Consider the following 24,472-nt stretch of genomic DNA (forward strand, 5'->3'; position numbering starts at 1 on the left):
CACGGACCGCGAGATCGTGACCTGGCTGAAGTCGGACGCTTAACCGACTGCGCCACCCAGGCGCCCCATCTTTTTTTTTTTTTTAAGTTTATTATTTTGGGAGAGAAGGAGAGAACGCGGGCGAGCAGGGGAAGGGCTGAGAGAGGGAGAGAGAGAATCCCAAACAGGCCCCCGCACTGTCCGCAGCGGAGCCCAACGAAGGGCTCAATCTCATGCACTGTAAGATCACGACCGGAGCCAAAGTCAAGAGTTGGAGGCCCAACCGACTGAGCCACCCAGGTGCCCCTCGGCAATTTCCTTTTGAAATGTCACAACATACCGTGGACACTCTGATCAGTGCAGACGTCTACCAGTTCTCTTCCGGGTCGTCACGTACAAAGCTCCGCGATGGTGACGGACCGTGCACTCGGCCGGTCCAGCCCAAGAGCGTCCCGGCCCCACTGAGAGCGGTGTTGCAGGACGCATCTTCCTGCTGGAGCTCCTACTTCAGTTGGGTGAGTCGATACAGGTGAAAATGCTGGAAGGATGGGTGTGTGTGTTTCCTCGTGCGGCTGCCATATTTACTCTTCTCGTTAAGTCCTGACCGTTCCCCGTGTGTTTTTTCGGAGGCGGATGATGCGAGCGTATTAACCGATCCCCTCTCGTGGAACCTCGGAGTCACTTCTCCAGTGTTCCGGTTACTCGGGGTGTTTCTAAATCTTATTTTCAGACCCACCCAGTGGATCTCAACTGGGTGTTTTTGTTCCTCGGGGACATCTGGTGATGTCTGGGGACGTCTCTGGTGGTTACGACGGGGGGTGGGGGCTGCTACTGGCATCTGGTGGGTAGAAACCAAGGATGCCACCGAATGTCCTACAATGCACAGGGCGGCCCCATGAGAAAGACTGCTTTGGCCCCAAAAGTCCACAGTGCTGTGGTTGAGAATCCTGCACCATTCCATTCAGCGTCTTGGGGACAGGAGTCTCTAGAAGGGCCTTTGTGTGTGTGTGTGTGTGTGTGGCCTGAAGGGAAGTTTCCTTTGCTTTGAAATTTCTCTGGTTAAAACACAGATTCTCAGGCTCTGCCGCCGGATTGAAAGGGTTAGAAGCTTAGAGGTGGTGCCTGGGAATCCCAATTTTATCTTGAATAAAATCTCCAGGAGAATCCTATCCTTCCTTCCGAAATATGTATATTTCCACATTCCCACAGATAACGCGTATATATCAGAAGGTACATTCAGGGGCGCCCGGGTGGCTCAGTCGGTTAAGGTTCTGACTTCGGCTCAGGTCCTGATCTTGAGGGTTCGAGCCCTGCATTGGGCTCTCTGCTCTCAGCAGTGGAGCCCGCTTTGGATTCTCTGTCCCACCCCCCTCTGCCCACTCCCTGCTCTCTCTCTCTCAAAAATGAATAGAAATTAAAAAAAAAGAAGAAGTGAGGGGCGCCAGGGTGGCTCAGTCGATTGAGCGACCGACTTCAGCTCAGGCCGTGATCTCACGGTTTGCGAGTTCAAGCCCCGTGTGGCGTTCTGTGCTGACAGCTGAGAGCCTGGAGCCTGCTTCGGAGTCTGTGTCTCCCTCTCTCTGCCCCTCCCCCACTCAGGCTCTGTCTCTGTCTCAGAAACGAATAAACATTAAGAAAAAAATTTTTAAAAGAAGTTATATTCAGAAGTCTGGAACCCGTTTCACTTGAGGACAGTCAAGATGTCAGAAGGCTCGCTTCCTTCTGGAGGATTTAGGGGAGAATCCAAGTCCTTGTTTTTTCCAGCTTCTGGAGATCGCGGGCGTTCCTTGGCTCACAGCCACTTCCTGTATCACATCTCCTACTCCTTCCTCTGACCTTCTTCCATCCCTCTTACAGGGAGCCTTGTGATTGCCTTTAGGGCCCACTTGGATAATCCAGGAGAATCTCCCACCGTCTCAAGGTCCTTAATTACGTCTACAACGTTCCTTTTGCCATGTACGTGCATCCTTGTGCAGGGGCCGTGCTAATCTTCTCTGTACCATTCCAATTTTAGGATACGGGCTGCCACAGAGAACGCTCCTTTTACCATTTGAAATACCATTCACACTTTCTGGGCAGTAGGACGTGGGTATCTTTGGTACAGGACACTATTCAGTCCTCCACATTCCCCTGTAGCATGCTGTAATTGCGGCTGGGTCTGTGGACGTATCATCACTTATTATGTATCAAAAATGTAGCATGTCAGTCAGGATTAAGGGTGGGAAACAAATTAAGAGGTCTTTTTTTTTTTTTTAAGTCAATTATATGCTCAGTGTGGGGCTTGAACTCATGGCCCCAAGATCAAGAGTCCCATGCTGTACTGACTGAGCCAGACAGGCGCCCTGAAAAACCAGTTGAAGTCTTAAAAAAAATTTTTTAATGTTTATTTATTTATTTTACATTTATTTATTTTTGAGACAGAGAGAGATAGAGCATGAACAGGGGAGGGGCAGAGAGAGAGGGAGACACAGAATCTGAAACAGGCTCCAGGCTCTGAGCTGTCAGCACAGAGCCCGACGCGGGGCTTGAACTCACGGACCACGAGATCACGAGCCAAAGTCAGACGCTTAACTGACCAAGCCACCCAGGCGCCCCAATGTTTATTTATTTTTGAGAGAGAGACAGAGAGCGAGGGAGGCGGGGGGCGGGTGGCGGGAACAGAGGGGGAGACAAAGAATCCGAAACAGGCTCCAGGCTCCCAGCTGCCAGCACAGAGCCCGACGCGGGGCTCGAACTCACAGAGCGCGAGATCATGACCTAAGCTGAAGTCGGACGCTTAACCGACTGAGCCACCCAGTCTTTTAACAGAAAGGGTTTAACACAGGAAACTGCGGCTGTAGCCTGAAAGCAGCCGCAGACTGCGCCGAATGAGTAAATGGATGGGCGTGGCCATGTGCTAATAAAACTTTATTTACAAAAACAGGCAGTGGGCTGGATTTGGTGGCGCGGGGGGGGGGGGGGGGCCGGGGGACGGGGATAGTTTGCCAACTCTTGGTGCCCAGGAGCGGGACCAGAACTGGGCCTACAGGAATGATCCTGCAGAACTTGCTCACCAGGGGAACCGAAGCTCCTCGAAATCAAGGCAGAGAGTCAGGTGGGCCTTGAAACCTCCCACGCTGGGCACACACCCTGTATCTGTGATCCAGAAATAGAATGCCGCCTTTGCGTCGGCCACAACTGCTTTCCGACGCCCTCCAAGCCTGTCACCGGACAAGGGGATGCACCTTCCAGAACAGCAGGTGTTTCCTTGCCTGGCAGCTGGCAGAGCCAAGGGGAAGCAAAAAGCAAGACAGCTCTGGGTCTCTCCCGGCCTTCCAGACTCCCCCAGGCATCTGCGTCGGTGGACCTGAGCACGCCCCCAGCTGCAGGAAAGTCCGTGAGCGCGGCGACAGCTCGGCAGCCTCCGCCTGGAAAGGGGCTGGATCGGGGCGGGTTCTGATGTCAACCCGCCACGTCCTCCTCGTTTACCGCTGTACGTTATGGCGATGGTAAGAATGATTGGGTAATTGTAGGATGCATAATCATGGAGCCTATTATATGTAATTGCAGGATTAGGAACAGAGTAATTATCACGCAGTGTAATAAATTATGTAATGAAATGGAATCGTACATGGATCATGAATCACATAATTGGATTACACCCTCCAGGAACCTGGTTATCTTTCTTACGTTCCCTGGATGGTCCCGGCAGGTTGGCAGGTGGAGTGATGAGAGGGTATGGGTAAATGGGGTGGGATTAGGGTAGATTAAGGGGGGTTGGGGGCAGAGCAGGAGGACAGGGTGAGGTTGGGGCTGGGGCTTCAGGTGACAGGGGCGGGTGGGCTGAACATGGGGATGGTTGCTGAAGTTTAGCCCAAGGCTAGGAGAGGTGAGGAGAAGCAGGAGGGGAAGTCGAATAATGGATTAATTAGGTCAGAGGTTGGCAAACCATGGCCCAGGGGCCCCAATCTGCCCAGCTGCCTGTTTTTCTTCTTAGTGTTAAAAATTGAGGGACGCCTAGGTGGCTCAGTCCGTTGAGCGGCCGACTTCGGCTCAGGTCATGATCTCACGGTTCGTGAGTTCGAGCCCCGCGTCGGGCTCTGTGCTGACAGCTCGGAGCCCAGCCCGGAGCCTGCTTCGGACTCTCTGTCTCTGCCCCTCCCCTGCTCATACTCTGTCTCTCTCCCTCTCTCAAAAATAAATAAACATCAAAAAAGTAAAAATAAATAAATAAAAATTGAGATGAAACTCAGATAGCATAAACTTAGCCGGGCGAAAGCGTACAACCCCGTGGCATTTGAGCACGTTCCCAATGTCGTGCAGCCATCACCACCATCTGCCTCCAGAACTTCTCTATCTTCCCAAACTGTAACTCTGTCCCCGTTAAAGACGAACCCCCCCATCTCCCTCCCCCCGCCCCTGGCGCCCCCCCCCCCCCACCATTCTACTTTCTGTCTCTACAGATTCGGCTACTCGAGGGACCTTCTGTAAGTGGGATCCTATTTATTTGTCCTTTTGTGACTGGCTTCTTTCACCCAGCATAGTGTCCTCAAGGCTCATCCATGTCGTAGCCTGGGTCAGGCTTTCCTTCCTTCTTAAGGCTGAAGAATATTCCAGAACGTGGATAGACCGCGGTTTGCTCATCCATTCATCTCTTGATGGACATGCTGGGTTGCTTCCACGTTTTAGCTATTGTCACCCATACTGCTGTGAACACGGGTGTACAAATATCTCTTCAAGACCCTGCTTTCAGTTCTTCCGGGAATGTTCCCCGAAGCGGGATTCCTGGCTCACCCGGGAATCGTATTTTTCAGCTTTTTAGGGCCCTCCGGACCGTCTTGCACAGGGACTTGGAGAGAAGGAGACGCAGAATCCGCAGAATCCGAAGCAGGCTCCAGGCCCTGAGCTGTCAGCACAGAGCCCGACGCGGGGCTCAAACCCACAAACTGCGAGATCACGACCTCAGCTGAAGTCGGAGGCTTAACAGACCGAGCCACCCCGGCGCCCCAAGACTGGGTTTTTCTCAGTCAACATCAGCCAACACTTATTCCCGTCCTTGGTCGGAGAAAAGCCTCCTGCAGAGAGAAGGGCAGGGGTGAGCCGGCCCCTCGCCCACAGGTATGGCCTTGGCTACAAGACTCGGTCGAACCCGAGCCAGCCCCTTCGGTTCCCACAGCACAAGCAGCGACGTGAGCCCCTCCCCCCCTCCCCGCCCCCACTCCCAAGCCTCGAGGGTGACACGATGGACCCCACGTGCTGAGGGGACACGGGGCCAAGGGCTGCGCACCTTTTGTAGCGAGCAGCCAGCAAGCCAGCCCCCTCTGTCAGGGAGCAAGCGAGCAGTTATGCAGAAGACACGCTGTGTAGACGTGCGCCCAGCTACGGAAACTGCCGGGTGTCAGGGGAGGGGAGAGAAGCTTGGCAGCCCGGCGCAGTCAGCAAAGACCTGCAGGGGCCCCGGTGGCCTGCGTCTTCTGACACGACGCAGACAGTTCTGGCCTGGCCATTTTCACTGCTGTCTAATACTTCCCCGTGTGAACCCCACCCCCACCCCCTCCAAGGCTGCTTCCGGCCTCCCTGCCTCCCGGCCCAAGTGCAAGGCTCCCTGAGGGCGTACTCGGAGGAGAGCCTCAGGCCTAGGTAACGCTGCTGCGGGTCCTGCTTTTAGCTTTTTCTGTTCCTGGTAGCTCAGAGCCCTCAGGGAAACCCGCTCCCGGTGGCCGAGCTCACGGCCCCTGCCCTGGCCACTCAGATGCGGAAGCCACCCCAGATCTTAAGAGCGGGATCCTCAAATTCACCCAGGAAACCCTGAGCTGGGTGAGGTTCCGTTTCTGCCCCCTGGTGGGATGGGGGCTCAAAACAGAAATTAAAAGGAGCTGCAGAAAAAGGAGGGTTTGTTCTCTGCATATGCGAGTTTATGAAATGAGATTCTTACCTGCTACGTTCGAAAAAACAACAGACAACAGACGGGGCGTAGGTTGAAGATGAGTGTGTCCCAACTTGCTTGAGCTAAGAGCGACAGCTACCGCATGAATGTCCTCGGTTCAGATCCCGGATCTTTCCTTCTCTGCAGTATCTTTTTTTTTTTTTTTTTAAGTTAGCACCCCCCCCCCCTTTTTTTTTTTAAACGCATATTCATTTTTCAGAGAGAGACAGAGCGCAAGCAGGGGAGGGGCAGAGAGAGAGGGAGACCCAGAATCCAAAGCAGGCTCCAGGCTCTGAGCTGTCGGGCACAGAGCCCGATGCGGGGCTCGAACCCACGAACCGCAGCTCATGACCTGAGCCGAAGTCGGACGCTTAACCCACTGAGCTCCCCAGGCGCCCCCTTTCCTCTGCAATATCTTGAGTCGCGTTCGTGGGTGGGAAGTGTGTTCAACAGCGCGTGTGTGTGTGTGTGTGTGTGTGTGTTAAGTGCTAGGCTGTTTTGGTTGTTGTTTTTGCTGATTCGGGAGTTTAAGGAAGCCACCACACGTCTGAGGCTTTTCGTTTTTTCTATTTTTTTTTTAATGTCTGCTGTTAATAAAATATTTTTACAGAGACCAAAAAGTCAGAATAGTGCAAACCATCTCAACACCATGCATTCATGACCGCTTCTCGTTGGGTTTTAAATGTTTGTTCCAAGTCACGTATTTACAGAGACATGGGGGCATCTGTGCCGACGCCAGACCAACGGGATGGAATTAAAACAAACGAACGAACAAACAGCATTTTGATTTCACAGTTGCAATCACATGCTAAGAGAAGGTGTGTGGAGGAATGAACCCCCCTGGACTGCGTGGCCGGGTCTGGGGGGAGGGGGGGCGGTCTCAGGGTGCCGGGGTCAGGGGTGAAGCGTGGGTCCCCCTGGCCGTGTGGCCTGGGATGCGCAGGGGACCCTCCGCCTGTGACCTGGGTCTCGAGAGAGCCACCGCGGTTAGGCAGGGGTTGGGGAAGGGGGAGGTCTTACTCGACACCGTCAACTTGATTTCTCTCTTTAAAAAAATAAAAGGCAAAGAGAAAAGCAACACGTGTCAGCGAAGACGACTTTGGTCCTTGACGATTCTTAGGAAAGGATGTTCAGGGGGCAGGCGGTGTCGCGATACGAACCCGAACCCCCAGTGAGCTCCCCTCCCTCTCCACCGGGGCAGCAGAGTGTGGGGCGACTCTGGGCTGTCCCTGCTCTGCCCCGCCCCTCAGTGTCCCCATCTGCAAAACGAACAGCACAGGGTGTGGGGGACAGAAAGGTCTCTGAGGTCCCAAAGATTTCTAGTTGGGTGTTAAGTTTTTTGCATCTCTGATGGGGTCACGGTGAGGTGTCAGGCTCCGGAGCCTGAGAGGGATTGCGGGTCAAGGCCAGGCACCTGCTCGTGTAACATAAATCCTTCCAGGCTGGACCGGGGAGAGCCAGAGAGACCAGTGGGTTCCTCTTCCTTCTAGATCCCTGATTTCCCTTTCTCCCCATCTCCGAGTCTCTCTCTCTCTCTCCATCTCAAGGTCTCTCTGTGTCCTCTTACCTTCTCTCTCTCTCTCCTTCCCTCCTCTTCTCTGTGTCCTTACTCTGGGACACTGTCCCTCTTGTGGGGGAGAGGTGGATGGGGAGAGGGGATCGGCTCTGTCCAAGATACAATGTCGCACTCCCCCTACCCGACTAGGGGCCAGCCCTACTCCACCCTTTCCCTGACCCCTGGAAATCTAGGGCCAGATCGTGGCGTGAAATGGGTCCGAATACAACCCCTAGGCCCCACCAGGGCTCAGCACTTCGGGCCACCCCAGGTGAGGTGGTGAGTGGCCTTGGGGAAAACCCTGCTCCTCTCTGAGCCTTGTTCCAATACAGGAACTTCCTAGTTCCAGAGGCTTCGGGCCTCCAAGACTCGTTTCCTTTCCTCTCTCCCCCCCGTGTGTCCTGCGACCCAGTCACAGGCTGGCTGGAACGCCTTCTGCGTGCCCAGGTCTATGTGGGAGGGGAAGGTTGGTATGGCCAGACATGGATAGACACGCAGGCGGACCCTCCACCCCAAGACCGTTCAACTAGGCATACCCTTCCGTCATCCCCCTGTGCCCGGTCTGTGCTGGGTGAACTTGGGGCTGTCAAGAGGCCTCAGACCCCAGTCCTGGGGGGGGGGGGAGGAGGGGGGGAAGGGCCTATCCCATGACATCAGGGACAGAGGGGTGGGGACGGGGGCTGGGGAAGTCCTGAGGAGGAGCAGGGAGGGTTTTCTACAGGACGGGATATTGGGGATGAGTCTTGAGGGATAAATAGGAGTCCCCTGGGGGAAAGAAGAGGGAGGAAATTTCTAAAACAGCTCTAGCCTGGGAGTCAGGGGGAAAAAAAAATCATTCAACAAATACTCCCTGAAGCTCCCTCCATGTGCCTGGGCTGGTGCTGGGGAACTGGACACACACACACACACACACACACACACACACGTACGCACGCACGCGCGCACGGTGCGCGCGCGCTCCTACATACACGCACACACACGCAGGCCTTGACCAGAGACTCCCAAGGATCTTTTGGGAAATAAGTTGGCTCGCTCAGGCAGAAGCTCAGCTCCCCTTTTCTTGCTGGTCACCCAGAAATCCCGCAGGGCTCACCCCAAGTCACGTTACCTCCCCTTTGGCTGTTGGCTGGTGTTCTCAATCCACCTCACTCCCACCCCCCTACCCCCGTGGCCAAAATTTAAAATCTGCCCCTCAGTCCATGTGACAGAGATTCTCAGCTCCCCCCTCGCCACCTCCCAGCCTGCCCCTGGCCCCTGCCCCTCCCCCGCTGTCCTGTATGAGAACCTGCGTCTCAACCTCTGGTTCAGAACCTTCAGTCACCCACAGCTGCTGAAACTCAGGGGACATATGCAGCACCTCCAGGTAACGCAGGAAATGGTGCCACTTCTCCCAGACTTGTCCACGTGCCGGGAAACCATCAGTATAAACACACAACTCCCAGCACCTAGGACTTGCACATGGCCTCCTTAGAAATGCCAGACCCTTGGCCAGTGCACAGCAGGAACAACTGTACCCATCGGCCCTGGGCTCGTCTAAGGGGCGGGTTTTTGTTTTTTCCTTTTTACTCTATCTCCCAAAATCTTTCCAGGAATTAATTTCAATATCCCGAAAGCACACTCTCTCTCTCCCCTAAACTGCATTCGTCCATTCTCCATGAGGTAGCCAGAGGGAGCTTCTGACGCCTGAAATCCAGACTGTTCTCAGCTTTAAGATCTCCTGGGGCTCCCCAAATCTCTTCGGGTAAAATCAGAACTCCCCAGAGCAGCATACAAGGCCCTGCCCGGTCTGATATCCCTACAGGTCTCCCCGACATCAGCACCTTCTCCCTGTGGTCCCCCTCGCCAGCCACAGCGACCTCGCTGCGCTTCAAACCTGCCCACCTCAGCCTCCGCACCTACGGTTCCCTCTGGTGCTTGGTCAATCTGGCAGGAAAAGCAAACGGCCCCTAAGCACCCGTCCAACATGGAAAAGCAGATTCTGGGCAAAGACAAGCCGTGACAACCTTTACCAAAAGATTCTGTCTCCGTGAGCTAAAACGGGGGAAACTTGACTCTGGCCAGATTGCCCCACCAACGCCTGCTGGAGGAAGAGCTTCAGGCAGGTGGAGGCCCCTCCTGGGGGTATCCTGCGGCACGGTGCCTGAATGAATGAATGAGATTTTGGAGACTAAGCTCCGAGCATGTTGGTATATTTACACACACACACATATATACACACACCTAGAGTTTCTGGTCTCTTTCTCGCCTGCCTGGAGAATTCTGGGAGAGGAAGAAGGGGTTGGGGGGAGCGGTGCCTGGGTCCAGGGAGTCCCAAGCCCTCACTCTTTCTTGGTGGGAGGTCAAGAGTTCTCAGGGAATCTTCCCATAGGGTCCCGGGGGAAGGGCTGAGGGCTGGGGTCTTGCTTGGCAGCCAGCCGTGGGAGGGGGCAGTGGGGGCCTTGGCCCAGAACCCCCATCCCTTGTAAGGAACGGGGGAGGTCCCCTGAGGAGGGGTTAGCAGCAATGGGGAGCTGTGTCGGGTCATCCGATTTCAGCCCACCCTTAGATGGGGCACACAGGCCAAAGGGAGTGGGGAGAAGGTGTGGCACTGGGACCTTCAGCAAAGTCTCGAGCGGCTCTCTGGGCCGCAGTTCTGCCATCTGTTAAACGGGTGGGTTAAACTCTATGCCATGAGGATGGGTATGTTGGGGGGAAAGGAGAGGCAAACCCCCATGGGGAAGTGGGGGCAGTGCGGGTGCTTCAGAGCCGTCCACTTGGCCCCCAGGGTTTGGGCGCCCGAGGGCGCATGTGCTTTTGAAATCCCATCCTCCCCTCCCTCCCTGTTTATGTTTTGCACAAACATGAAAAGACACTCTGGTCCAACCTGGGCCCTCCAACCAGCTTTCTAGTGCCTCCACCCCCTAGACCACCCCAGGGGGCGCTCTAGGAAGCCCTGCCCCTTGCCCAGGGCCCGCCCCTCCAGGGAGCTGAGAGTTCCATACTTGGCAATTGGTCTTGGGCCCCAGGATTTGGGGACCCATCTTATGGCTTTTCCAGGGGACAGGAGGCAGGGTCTCCCCGTACCAGAGCCCCAGGACCTGGCCTCCTCCACAGGGGGGCAGGACTCCCTCCCATCCCAGCTCGAAAGGTCCCCTAGGCGCTGGGGACTTGGCTTCTAGTAGGGGATGTGGCTTCTTCCTTCATCGCGCCCTAGGGCGTGGCTGCTCGAGGGGGCGGGGCGTCGTCCGTTCACCAGTCCCTAGAGGTGGGAGCTAAGTCAAGGGCGCAGGCGCACTCAGCCCTCCGCGCAGAGCCCGGAGACTCGGCCTCTGGCAGGTCCCAGCGCACAGACGTCGCCCCGCCCCGCGCGCAGGCGCAGTGCTGCCCGCCCGCGTGCCCCGCGCTAGGGCGCAGGCGCCGCGCCGCCCTCCTCGGCGGAGCGCGTGTCCGACTTGAGCTTGACGAACTCCTTGGCCACCTCGTCGTTGCTGCGCTGTGACAGGATGCGCAGCACTGTGAGGCCCGTGTCGTCCATGTGGATGCGGCGACCCAGTGGCAGCCAGCAGGCGGCGCTCCCGCGCTGGGCCAGCTCCCGCAGCTGCAGCACGGCCAGCCCCACCGTGCGGTCCTCGCGCGCGAAGCAGTAGTCCTTGACGCACACCTGCAGCTCGTAGCACTCCGGGCCCGCGTCTGCGCTCAGCGTGCTGCGAGGGGGCGGGGCGTGAGGACAGCCCCGCCCGCCGGGCCACCACCCCCTCCTGCTGACCCCGCCTCCGCGCCGGGCCACGCCCCCGAGGGCTGGGCCCCGCCCCGCCCCCAAGTACTGTCTCTGCCCCGTCACTCCTTCCTCCCTTCTAACCCCCACCCCACCTCCAACCCACAATACCGCCACCATCCTACTTTCAGCCGAGGGCCAAACCCCGCCCCCACCCCAGGTGACACTTTTCCCAAGACACCCTGGCGAGGCCATGCTTCCACCCCGTCCAAAGCGCCCACACCTTTGGCCCGCTGAGCTGCTGCTCGCCACCCCGCCCCAGGCGCCACGCCAGGCTGCCACCTGAACTCCGGTTATCTCCTTGGCGTGCCCCACCCCCATACTTCCTAGCCCACCCCTCTTACCACTAAGGAGATCTGTCCACGCGAACTGCTCTCAAGCGTCACCGTGAGTGACCCGCCCCACACTCCAGCACGTCTCCCCCTACCAGCAGGCTGCGTCCCCAGTGATGCTGGGCTTCTGCCCCCAGGGAACCTGCCCTAATGGGCTATGCCCACACCGCTCCCTAGAAACACCGTCCCAGGCTGCATTCCTGGCCCTCAAGGACTAGCAGCCACCCCAGGAGACATTTGTCCCCCAACTGGATCATGGGCCTGCTCCCAAGCATTGCATCAGGTGACCTACCACTCCCAAATCCTCTGACCAAGAGACCTCTTCTTGTCCTTCAGGGGTCCCCACCTCTCCCCTGCTCTGATGCTCCCTTACCCCTCTGCATTTCTGTCCCCCAGGAACAGCCCCCTGCCCCCACTATCCTGCCCCAGTGAGGTTTACACCTGATCTAAATGTCTGCCCATCCCAAGTAATACCCTGATCAGACATATTTACGCTCCCCAGGTCATCTGCCCCTCTGGACCCTGGATGCTTCTGACTGAGCTCATTCTTGCTCACCAGGAAGCCCCTTCTGGATGTGACCCCACCCCCACCCACTTGACGGGCATCCCCATGCCCTGGACCACGGTCCACTCCTGTCCCCCAATGCAGACTCCTCCTGACCTGCCCCAGCAGTCCTGACAAGGCTCACTGCTGACTCCAGGACACCTGCCCTCATGGCCCTGAGACCCTCACCCACACGTTCCTTGCCTCATCATGATCGCTCATGGCCCTTAACCAGACCTGAGTCTCCAACCCCAGAAATGACCCTGCCCCACATGCCCCCTCTGCTCAAACTTCCCTTCCTCTTCATCAACATGTTATATCACGTTCACTGCCTCCCCTGGGAACTGCCTGTCTCCCAAAGTGGCTACCCCCATCCCCTCGCCCACGTCACTCCTGCACCGAGGCGCCTCACTTCCCAGGGCCCTCCCCTAGGATATGACCCCTCTCATTCCTGCACCCAGATACCACTGGCCCACCAGACTTCCCTCTGGCCTAGCGGGCCCTGAAATTCACGCAGCAGATGGCCCCTCCCCGTGATCCCCCAAGCGTCCTCAGACTCACAACTGGAAGCTCTCGTTGTACTTGGGGGCCCAGCTGTTGTTCTTGGACTTGGTTGCAAACTTGCGTTTCTTGTCGCTGAGCTGGGGCCCGATGATGTTGACCTCGATGAATGGCCGGAAAATGCCAGAGGTCTGCCACTTGAGGTCATTGGCCGCCACCACTGTCGGGGGGGGGGGGGGGAAGTAGAGGGTAAGGCTGTCAGGGTCCTCTCTACGCAGCCGCGGTTTTCAACGCCTGTCTGAAAAGCCCCACCCCCCGCAATCTTCCTACAGCTAAGCGCGGCCGCGAAACGGGAGAGGAAGTGATGTGTACAACTTTCAGGTTGGGGCTTAAAGGGCCAGGAGAATGCGCTACACGTTCTCCTTCTCCTAGCTGCAGGCTGGGATGCTGGTGGGTACTGAGTCCTTTGGTACCTTATGGAGGAGGAAAACATTAGAGATGAGAGTGGAATAAGAAATGCAGGGATCCCCAACACGGGAAAACCTCCACGTCAGCTCCGGGCTGATTGTCCTCGGAGTCAGAGAAAATCACATTCTATTTTGTTTAAAATTTTTTGGAACGTTTATTGATTTTTGAGACAGAGAGTGTGCAAGCAGGGGAGAGGCAGAGAGAGAGAGAGAGAGAGAGAGAGGCACAGAATCCGAAGCAGGCTCCAGGCTCTGAGCCGTCAGCACAGAGCCCGACGTGGGGCTCGAACTCACGGACCGCGAGATCATGACCTGAGCCCAAGTCAGACGCTTTACTGACTGAGCCACCCAGGCACCCCTCGTTCTATCTTGTTTAAACCAGTGGTATTTTAGGCCTTGGCTAAAACAACCGAGTCTGTTTTAATCTAAAAATAAATAAATAAATAAAAGCCAACAAAAAGAAGGCAGAGCGGAGGAGGGATGGAGAAAGTGGAATCCAGTCCCATCACACTGTTTGTACCCCTGGATCCAGCCATGCCTGAAAGAGCTTTATTTCTGGAATTGTTTAGTTTTATGAAATTTTTTTTTTTAATTTTTTTTTTTCAACGTTTTTTTTATTTTTGGGACAGAGAGAGACAGAGCATGAACGGGGGAGGGGCAGAGAGAGAGGGAGACACAGAATCGGAAACAGGCTCCAGGCTCTGAGCCATCAGCCCAGAGCCCGACGCGGGGCTCGAACCCACTGACCGCGAGATCGTGACCTGGCTGAAGTCGGACGCTTAACCGACTGCGCCACCCAGGCGCCCCTGAAAATTTTTTTTTTTTTTTTAATAACAACTATTTTTCTTGATTAAGCTCGTCTGAGGGTGGTTTCTGTCACAGGACTAGCGAATCCCGGAGAGGGCACTCTCCCTCCCAACTCAGACGACTCACCTTTCACAGTGACCTTGTGCTCCCCGGTTCCCGGATGAGTGAAGAGCTCCACGTGGACTGAAACTTCACCCACAGGGTCTTCCACACCCGAGCCTGGGCGGGGTAGGGGAGGATGCTTGGCGTGAGCTCCATTCCTCCCACCCGCTTAAGGGACCTGGACCACCTCCCACCCACCGTGTGCTGGCGGCACTGGGCCATCAGCCCTGACAGGGTTGGCACTGAGGGTGGGGCTGGGATGGCACGTGGTCTTAGGAGGCCAAGAACGCTGGGTTCTGCCCCTTCACTGCCTTGCTGTAGGGTCTCAGGCGGATCTCTTAACTTCTCTGAGTTTAACGCGCCTGCCCCCCGTTTTTCTCAGGCCAGTGATTGCCGCCTGGTCGAAACTCATCCTGGCAACACCTGACCCCCTAGCTGCCTGGGTTTCATTTTCTCCTTTGGGTTGTCACAGTGCCAGACTCTTCGGGTTCCCGTCCTATACACTAGCTGAATCCACCAGAGAATCTGTCCCACCTCCTTAGCCTCCATCCTGTCCCATCCCCCACCCTCACATGCCTGGACTGTTGCAGTAGCCCCCTTCTGAATCCTCTTTTCTCAGGACACCGGCCAGAGAAATCCTATTACGTTAGATCACTTCCCTCCTCTGCTCAAAAGCTTTCCATGGCCTTCCATGTCGCTCTGAAATCATCAAAGTCCTTTTTGTGATCTGCAAGGTCGCTCCCAATGTGTCCTCGCTATTCCCTGGCCTGCCTCTTTTCTCTCCACGCTCACCCTCGCTAACTCTGCTCCAGCCACGTGGGCTTCCTCGCTGCTTCTCCAAAACACTGTGATAACCTGACCCGACCCAGAGTCCTCACTTCTTCTGAGGCGACAGCTTGCAGGATATCTTTTCTCTCCCTCCCTCAATGCCATTCCTCTTTCCAATAGAGAATCTCAAGTTTCCATTGAGAAATACCCCCACACCCACCTCAGATCCTGGTATGGCTAAATGAGCCATGGCTGCCCAGAGCATTCCCTGGCCACAGTTGGCAGTGATCGGCTCAGGAATGGTCATGTGACCCACGCTGGGCCAATCAGAGTTAGCTCTGAGACTTTGGCTGCAACTCTGAGGAAAGACTCTTCGGTGCTAAGCTAGCAAGGCTGTCTCTGCCCAATGGGGGGAAAGCCTGCCTCACAGACGTCTCAACAGAGACCAGTGACCAAAGACATTGTTAGAGGCTCTGGATTCAGCTATTATTGGTGTCAGTGTAACCCTTAATCGTTCGGTTCCAGGCCCACAAATTCCCTAGTCTGCCTCTATTTCTAGCTACCAGGAATGCCCTGACTGATTGGTTCCGATGGGGGTCATTGAAGGAGTAGCTTAACACTCTCTGTCCCGTCCCTCTGTCTGTGGCTCTGGAAAGGGCATCCTGTGGGGCCTGAAACCTGTGACCGCCAGCACCCCCACCAGGCCCCTCCCCTGCCCCTCAGGAAGCTCCCCACACCTTGAGCGCCCCATGCATGGGGGAGGAAAGAGAGAGTCAGGGGTGGGTGCCCAAGGTTAATCCGGGTTACCTGGCATTGGGTAGGAAGTGACTGAGGCTCAGGGGGCAGAGAGGCCTGGAGACCCCCATCACCCCACTGCTGGGGCGTGCACCCCCCCATCTTTGCTGCCCACCCCAGGCCACCTTCCTTGTCATTTCAGGCTTCGGTCCCCCCTCCCCCCACCAGTCACATGCTCAGCCTCACCTCCCCCACCCCCCAAGGCTGATGCTTCACAGCAAGCTCAATCCGGGCCAGACTGAGGGTGCCAGGGGGGGTGGTTGGGCAATGGTGGGTGGGGTGAGGGGTCAGACCATGGCCAAAGCTAGTAAGAAGGGGGAGGAGGGCAGTGCTGGGCGCCCCCATCCCGTAGTTTGCTGGCTCCAAGGGGAAGGGTTTCTGGGGCTTCCCTGTGCGTACCCCAATCCCATCCCTCCCCGACTATCTTCCCGTAGGGGAAGGTTCCTTGGGCAAGTGGCTTAATCTCCTTTGAGACTCAGCTTCCTCATCTGTGGAATGATGGACCATCCTGGGGGGCAATTGGGAGAAATCTTTTCAAAAATCCCTGAGAAATGCTTCTTGGCACAAGCGCTGGCCCAGAGTCAGAGCCTGAAAACCGTTAGTTTGCTATGCTTGGAAGAATGACATCAGTAATAATATTAATTAATTGATTAATTAATCAATAATAAAAGTAACAACAATACACTCGCTGGGAGCTACTGCATGCATGACAGGTCAGGAACTTCTCTACATTTAATTCATCTAATCCTAAAAACAATCTTACGAATTAGGGCCCCTGACGGTTCCCATTTCACAGATGAGAAAGCTGAGGCTCAGGGAGGCGAGATGCTCCCTGCAGGCGTCCGGCCCGCCCAAATGGCGGAGCTGGGATCATAGCTCACTGGGATCTGAGCCCACTCTTAACCGTGCAGGCGCTGTCCGGGGGACCGGGATCTGGCTTAAGAGATGCACCTAGGAAGAAGCGGATTCCGACTCGAATCGCTTCTCCTTCCCCACGTGGAACCAGCAAGCCGTCCTTCCGCCTCATCCACCTAGGCCCCCACAGCCGGTCCGGCCTGGACGGGGCCCGGCGGGCCGGGGAGGCGGAAGGACGGGCCTTTTACTAGCCGGGGCCGGGAGGGGCGCAGGCACCGGGCACCGGGCGGGCGGCGGGCGGCGGAGGCACGTACCCTTCTCAGGATAAATGTCTTCACTAAGGGTAAACCTAGTCCCTTTTCCACCATGGACTAATCACGGGGGAAGGTGGAGAAAGGAGGGAAGGGAGGGGTGGGGGGAGAGACGAGCGAGCGAGGCGAGGATGGAGGGCGAGAGTGTACGTGGCGGGGAGCAGGGGAGGCGCGGAGAGGGGGCGGCGAGTGAGAGGGAGGAGAAACAAGAGAGAGAGAAACGTCAGCTGCAGACGGACGGACAGACAGCCTCCCGCTCCGGGGGGGGGGGGGGGGACACCAGGGACACTAAAAGCAGCAGCTTGGACTGGGCACGAAGCTGAGCACAGAGGCCTGACGCCCAGGGAGCGCCCCGGGCCCTGGGCTGACTGGAGGGCAAGGGGGCCGCTCCCCTCACCCCAGCTTCCGGCTTGCGGGCAACTCTCCCTCCTACCCCCCTGCCGGAGCTAAGCCTGGGTCAGCGGCCAAACATCTCTCCCTAGTCTTAGGGCCGGTTTTGAAAAGGGCGGGTCCTCAGGGAGGGGAACTAGGACCCTGGAGTCCTGCTCCCCTCAGCCCCAGCTGCTGTGTGGGAACTCAGAGAGGGACAGGAGACAGAGACAAGAGGAGAGAGAGAGAGAGAGAGAGAGAGAGAGAGAGAGAGAGAGAGAGAAAGCGAGAATTTGAGAAATGGAAACCCCCTCTCCGTCCACTCCTCCAGGCCGGGGCCCCGCCCATCCCTGGGACAGCCAATCATCCCTTTGCCGCGTGACGTCATCTGCCCCGCCTCCCCCCGCCCCTAAATGTCAACCACTCCCCGGACCCTGCCCTTCAAAGCCGCGTCCTGGTGCTTTCAGTCGCTCCCTGGTCCTGGCCTTTCAAAGAGGTCCCGCCCCACAGCTTTCAAGCCCCTCCTGGCCCCGTGATGTCATAGATTTCCCCCAGGAAATGCCAATCACCTCCTGGCCCAGTGACGTCAGAAGTCCCGCCCCCACGAGTTGTGGATCCCTCACTGGCCCGGTGACCTCACGGAGCTCGCGAGCGCCGGGAGCTGGTCAGTTGCCCCGGGCCGTGACGTCACAGAGGCGAGTCAGTGGCAGCCTCGCTGGGTAGGGGCTGGGTCGCCGCGCGCTAGGCCGCCGCTTACCCTGGGCCGATTGCGTCTGCACGAAGGTCTTGATGAGCAGGTCGGTGGCCTGCGTGTAGAGGGACAGGGCGTAGCGCAGGGACTGCAGGTCTGGGCTCTTCTCCAGGAAGGTCTTCTTGAGGCCCACGCCACCTGCGTGGAAGTATTGCTGTGGAGGACGGGGTGGGGAGAGGTGAGACCAGTTGGGCAGCCCCAATCCGCCCTCCCCAACTCCGCTGCTCTCCGGTGGTGACGCGCCCCGGATGGCCTGGGGGCCCTCAAAACACCCAAGTCGTGCTCTCCACTCCCCGACCTCCAACCCTGTCCCAAATCCACGGGTGGGCTTCCGGCACTCTCAAAGTAATACCCATGCCTCCCGCCTCTCCCCAAGCCTCTGTGGCCCCAACCCTGCAACCTCCCAGGCTTCTCTCCAAATGTCTTCCCTAGAACGTACCTGCCTCGGGGTCTTTGCATTTACTGTGCTCACTGATGGGGAGTCCCTCCCCCCCACTTCAAACACCCCCATTTTGCCATGGTGGTCTTCCTCTGGGTAAGGTCTCGAGGAGCTTTCCCTGACCACCCTCCTTACTGTGTTGCGAACCCTGTTTCACTATAATTCTCTGTTGCAGCCAAAAATGTCTTCTAGAGTAATTTTCATGCTTTCTGTGTCATGGAGACCACAGTGTTCTTGCACGGGCTGGTCCTCTGCCTGGAATGCTTTGTTTGCTTTGCCTTGTGAACGCCTACGCATTCCTCAAGACCCACCTCCCACATGCCTTCTTTCAGAAAGCCCTCGCTTCTCGGTTCCCGGGCTCCCTCAATTCCCATCCTCCCTTCTACCCGGCCCTGACCCCACGGAGCTGGGGCTGTCCCCCCCGAACCTAGGGCTCCTCGGGGCCCCGCCATCAGCCAGCCTGGAGCTGACAGAAGAGTCATCAGGGGGTGTTTGTAAATTGGATACATTGAGGTGGGTTCAAGCCTAAGTCACACGCTCTGCCTGCTCCCCCTGGGATGACACAGGGGTGGGAACTCTCACCTTGATGGTGTCCAGGGCCAGCTCAACTACTGCACACTGCTTCGGGGTCAAGCTCTTGGCTTCTTCTCGTACCATGTGGTCCTGGATGGATGGAGAGAGGGCCCGGGTGGGCAGACCCACCTTAGGGATCTGCCTGTCTATAGGCCTCATCCCTGTAAAACTCTGAGGAGTTGGAGAGTGGGTCTGTCTTTTCATCACGATGTCCCTGGTGCCTAGCATGTGAGTGGCACACAACAGGGGCTCAATATTTGTTGAATAAACGACATGTACCCTTGATCAAGCTGTATCTGAAGCCGAACTTTGCACATCTTTCCAACACAGTGGAGCAAATCAATTATGCTTCTGTCAGTCTGAGCAGGGTTTCTGTCCCTTGAGCATGTCACCATTCTGGGACCTCTCCCCCCAGGAAGCTTCCCCACCCCAATCTCCTGCCCCCCACCCCTGGCCTCACCTTGAGTTTAGACAGCTGACCCAGTTCTTTGGCTGCATTGAAGATCATCTGGGTTCCCTGCAGGTAACAAAGAGTCACAGCCAAGGTGAGCGTGGGGGTCCTCCAGACCAATCCCCACAGCCTTACTGACACCCCAGCCCTGGACACGATCTTAGTTTTTGTCCAGAGGCTCTGGGCAGGGCAATGGTTGTGTCCCAGGGACAGAGGCCTGGAGCTTCCCCCTCAGAAAGCGCTGAGGAGGAGGTGGTGACTTTGTCCTTGCAAATCCCAGTGTGGGCGCACTACCCACCCTCTCGCCTCCCTCAGGACCCCAGGTTTGTGGGACAGAGACGACAGAATGGGCAGCGAGGGGCCGTGGGTGTAGGGAGCCGTAGATGGTGTTTGTCGGTATGGGATGGGCTTCCCAGCCCCAAGTCAGGGGGTTTTGAGAAAACTGGGGGAGGGGCTCTAGTGACCCCCGCCCCCAGCCTTCCCCGCCCCCTCCCTGGGCCCATTCCCTGTGTGGGCGAATTTCCCCAATAATCTGGGTGGCTGTTAGTCTGACCTTGTAAAGGGAAGAATCCTCCCCACCCACACACACCTCGGTACCCATCCCCCACCCCACCCAAAACAGACACCAGCAAGATGGCATCCTGGTTATGGCCCCGATGAGCCGGGTGGGCCTGGGTTCAAATCCCAGCTCTGCTGTGTGGTCCTGGGCAAGTCACTTAACCTCTCTGAGCCTTCCCATCTAGTTGGGGGACATTGTATCCACTTCACGGCTTAGCTGGGGCTCAATCTGTCTTTGTTCAGTGTTCCCTGTTATTATCATTTGGTCTCAAGGTCATGAGCAGTGCTGGGGTCAATGGTCCTGCCGCCTCCGATCGCTGTGCTGGGTGACCTGCGGCATGTCCCCGGCCTTTTCTGGGCCTCAGTTTCCTTCCCTGGTTAACAGGGGCACCTACGCTAGCTTGGGGGATGGGGGAGGCCTAAGTATCAATGAGGTAATGAGTCCTGTGTTTACTGGGCCCTGGGATGGTGCGGGGTCCTGAGCAGGGCGAGGCAGGGAGGAGGGCCATTCATAGCTGTGATCGTTGGAATCGTGTGGAGGGTCGACCAGCTGGCCGATGGGAGCTGGCCCTCCGGCCACTATTACTGTTGTTACTTTCATCCTGGCTGTCGCTACTCTTTCCATTCCTTGTCTGTGATGACCGGAGGCTGTCATGAGGTACAGTGACTCAGGAGCCCAGCCGTCTGGTCCTTGGTTCCCCCTGCCACCCCCTCCTCCCCTCCTGCCTCCCCCCCGCCCGCCGCCCCTCGCGAGCAAACCAGACAGACAAAGGAAGAAGAGACCACGGATGGGTTCACAGTGCGCCCCCCGAGACGGCACAGACCACAGAGGTGGAAGGAGGCACAGGGTGGGGAGGGGGTGGGGGGGTGGGAGCCAGACAGACAGTGACGGGCTGGTCTTACATCTGAGTGGCTTGGCAATTTCACCCTGCCCTGTGGAGAGAATCAGGCGGAGGTCAGAGTTTGGGCGGCTGATGGGAGGGTGCTCACTGGGGTTTCCCTGCCCCCTGAAAGCACAGTTCCACTCCCCGGCCCACAAGCTGCCCTCCCCCCCCCCAGCTCCTGGATCTAACGCTGGGCCCCCTCCTCAGCTAGGCACCTTCCCTTGTCTCCCACTGGGAGCTGGGGGGCTAGACGCCCGGACTAGCCAGGAGGCTAGAACCAGCCTGTCACCTGGGGACAGCCTGCCCAGGGATAAGGCGCCTTGGGGAGGAGGAGAGGAGAGAAAGGGCTTGGGTTTCTCTCCTCCCCCAACTCCCAGGACTCTTCCCTGGGAACCCTGGCTCTCAAAGAAACGTACTTCTAGGTACCACAAGTTCCCTCAGTGTAGAGAAACGCACCCAAGCACATCCACGCAGGTGCAGAGAGTTTATGCCCCCTCATACACACACACACCTGGATCAGCATACAACACACACACACACACACACACACACACACACACACACTCACACACTAAAATACACACGTGCACTCCCAAACGCTTGCACACATGTGCACAATCACACACATCAACTCACACACTCTCACCCCCACACGGATGCACTTGCATGTAAATGGTGCCCCCCAAAAGGGCTACATGAGTGAGTAGGGAAGCCCTACAACCCATGTTCACGTAGCAGAGACCCCTCTTGTGCGCTCACAGGGATGACAGTTCCTGCGTGAATTGCACAGCAAGGGCAACTGTTCATGTGCTGCCACAGCTCCCGTCTCCTTACAACAAACACCCGTTAGAACAACAACAAAATCTACATGAACAACAAGGCATGTCTCGGTCGAGGGCCGCGGTCCAGCATCTGGGGCCCTTCTTGAAGCCACAGAATTTCAGCGGAACCCAGCGCTGAGATAAGCTCTCTGGGTCTTGTTATGAGAGGGAGGGAGCTGTTTGCATACATTTGCGTACACATTTGCCCACACGTGCACCCAGACTCCAAGCCATGTCCCTGAAGAATCAACTCGTCTCTGACTTCTGGTTTTGTGGGAGTTGGTTAAGACACCTGCCTTTTACCTGTGATCCCCAGCTGACCTTCCTGCCCATGCCAATGAACACACACACACACACACACACACACACACTCGGACCCCAGAGCTCAGGACCTCAGCACAGATGAGGCCCTCATTACCTTTTCTAATCCCTTGCCATGTTTTCTCAAGAGGGTGCCCTGCAGAGACAATGTCACAGGGTGATCAACCTGGCAAGCCATGTGGGGTGGGAACCCAGGGTGATCACATACGTACTCATGGGGACAGGAGGTAAGGGGCATCTAATACCGCACAGGGGGCTGATGGCTGGGTTGCATGTGTGTGTGCCTCAATGATCAACTCTTAAAGGCTGTAAGAGAGTCAGAGAGACAGGGAAGAGAAAGAGAGGAAAAACAGAAATACAGAGCCAGAGAGAAAGAAGTCACTGCCAAAATATAACCCATTTACGTTTACTGTATATATGAGGATCTTGTTGCTTGGGTCAACAGGAGAACAAATGGGCTCCAAATTCAGACAGACCTGAATTTGAAACCTGACTCTGGCCTACGTTTACTACGTGGCCTTGAGCAAGTGACTTCTCCTCTCTGAGCCTCAGCTTCCCTCATCTGCAAAATAGGAACAATAATATCCACCTCACTCAAAGGGTTGTCACGAAGGTGGCCTGTAACATCAGCTATGAGGTCTGGCATACAAGGAATCATCAATAAATGTGAATCCCTGGCCCCCTGGGTGGCTTGGTCGATTGAGTGTCTGACTCTTGGTTTCGGCTCAGGTCATGATCCCGGGGTCATAGGATCAAGCCCCACATCGGGCTCTGTGCTGAGTGTGGAGCCTGCTTGGGATTCTGTCTCTCTCTCTCCCTCTGCCCCTCTCCCCTGTTTATGCTCCCCCCCTTCTCTTTAGCGGGGACGGAGTGACTCCCCTTAGCTCCTTGCTGCCACCAAGTGGTTACAGCCAAAGATCTAGACTGCAGCCACCAAGAAGTGAGACGAGTACGTGCAAACTTTGGACAGGTGACATCTTACGACGACCTGTCTTGCCCACAAAGGGAGATCTCTGCCCTCCTATGTGTCTACATATTGCCTCCGCCAACAATAATATTAGCTCTAATTTTAGTGACCACACAGCCTAAGCTAGTCACGGAGATGAGCACTTTAATGCATCATCCCATTTGGTTCTCACCACAACCCTCAACAGAGTTACTGCAGTGAACCCCTTTTTCCAGACAAGGAAGTGGAGGTTGAGAGGTGAAGTGACTTCCCAAGGTCACAGAGAGAGTGGCTGGGCTGGGATTTGACGCCAAGATGGCCTGACACAAAGTCACGGATGCTACCTCCCACCTGGGTGCCTGGGCGTGTGCCCGCGATTCATGTGGTCGTGGGGTGGGACTGGGAAGGCAGAGGTGGTAGGAGGGTCTGCACTGAACAGTCGAGTGGGGACCCAGATGGTGAGGGCCTGTATTTTGGGAGGCTGCTAGCAGTTCAGAGCCCAAAGGGGAGGTCAGAGCGACTCCGTCGACTTTTAACCTCCTTCTAGCTTCAGGGAGAGACTGATAACCCTGCTGGAGTCTGAGAATATGGGAGGAAGGGTGATTTCCAACTAAAGGACGAGGTCAGATGGGAAGGTCCTGGGCTCGGGGTTTGGGGTTTGGGAGGCGGAAGGTACGTCCTCTCTGCTTATAACGGGGCGGGGTGGGCGGGCGTGGCCTCCCTCCCTCCAGGCCCCGCCCCCTCCCCATGCCCCGCCCCAGACAGACACAGGCACATCTAGGCGGGAGGTGGGACAGTGGGTGGGGGGCCGGTGGGTGAGGAGGGGGCGCTGGGTGGGGTGGGTGCAGCCACGCGGTGGGCCGAGTCCAGACACAGAGCGGACGGACAGACAGACGGACAGAAGGGCCTCTACTTACGATCATCTGTCAGCCGCGATGGGGGCGGGGCGGTGGGGGAGGGGGGAATAAGTCACCATGAGTCTCCCAGGAAGGTCAGGGAGGGGGCGGAGACGGCACCGAGGGGCGGACCCCGTGCCCCTGCCCAGCCCAGAGGAGGCAGGCAGGTGGTCGGAGGTCCGAAGCCTCCCCCACCAGGGTTGCCTCCTGGTGGCCCTGCCCATCCTCCCCAAGCCCCCCTCCTGTCCACCCAGGAATGCCCTCTCACTCCATGCTGTGCCATGAACCCGTGTGCCATTGCTGTCCTCAGGCCCCCACACCTCCCGGGAGGAACCCGCTCCCAACCACGCCCCACTGCAGAGGTCTCGGGTCCCCCACTCCCTCCTGGAAGCCTGATCCCTGGGGATCACGATCTCTGGGCTGTTCCCAGAAGGGTTCCAGAGGCATGGCCCTGGTCTCTGGATGAATGCTGACCTCTGCTTGACTTCTCTGACCTTGGATGCTCTCTGTGACCTCTGATTGACCTCTGGGAGCCCTCTGTCTCTGATCTTTGAAGTCCATGGTGTCTCCCCTCCTGGTCTCTTGATTGACCCCCCAAGAGCCCTCTGATGAACACACTGACCCATATGCCCTGTGTGATCCATGGATGGCCATGAGCCCCAAACTGACCTCTTTATTTTCTGGGTGACCTCTGACCTTCGCAAGCCCTCCTGACCCACAGGCGGCTTCTATGTCCCCTTAGACATCTCTTAACTCTACTTGACCTCTTCTTATATATCTGACCCAGG

General features: G+C 56.9%; 1 protein-coding gene and 1 non-coding gene across 2 annotated transcripts in view; both read right to left on the bottom strand.

Annotated features, from left to right (window-relative positions):
- Nucleotides 1-1,910: 1,910 nt before the first annotated feature.
- LOC121011312 (U6 spliceosomal RNA) lies at nucleotides 1,911-2,017 on the bottom strand. Its single transcript, XR_005781565.1, has one exon. It is a non-coding gene; the product is annotated as a U6 spliceosomal RNA (small nuclear RNA).
- A 7,595-nt stretch (nucleotides 2,018-9,612) lies between these two features.
- The window catches only part of UNC13A (unc-13 homolog A), a 58,157-nt gene continuing 43,297 nt past the window's right edge, over nucleotides 9,613-24,472 (bottom strand). Inside the window, exons 33-41 of the mRNA XM_040445554.1 lie at nucleotides 23,706-23,711; nucleotides 21,940-21,978; nucleotides 20,720-20,749; nucleotides 19,268-19,324; nucleotides 18,817-18,897; nucleotides 17,802-17,949; nucleotides 13,971-14,063; nucleotides 12,631-12,790; nucleotides 9,613-11,122 (exon numbers count right to left, since the gene is read on the bottom strand). Of these exons, the coding sequence (XP_040301488.1) occupies nucleotides 10,822-11,122; nucleotides 12,631-12,790; nucleotides 13,971-14,063; nucleotides 17,802-17,949; nucleotides 18,817-18,897; nucleotides 19,268-19,324; nucleotides 20,720-20,749; nucleotides 21,940-21,978; nucleotides 23,706-23,711 (915 nt within the window). The 3' untranslated portion in view covers nucleotides 9,613-10,821. The remainder of the gene's footprint in view (nucleotides 11,123-12,630; nucleotides 12,791-13,970; nucleotides 14,064-17,801; nucleotides 17,950-18,816; nucleotides 18,898-19,267; nucleotides 19,325-20,719; nucleotides 20,750-21,939; nucleotides 21,979-23,705; nucleotides 23,712-24,472) is intronic.

This window comes from Herpailurus yagouaroundi, unplaced genomic scaffold (assembly GCF_014898765.1).
Source record: "Herpailurus yagouaroundi ecotype Mexico unplaced genomic scaffold, PumYag 193, whole genome shotgun sequence".
NCBI classification, from domain to species: Eukaryota; Metazoa; Chordata; class Mammalia; order Carnivora; family Felidae; genus Herpailurus; species Herpailurus yagouaroundi.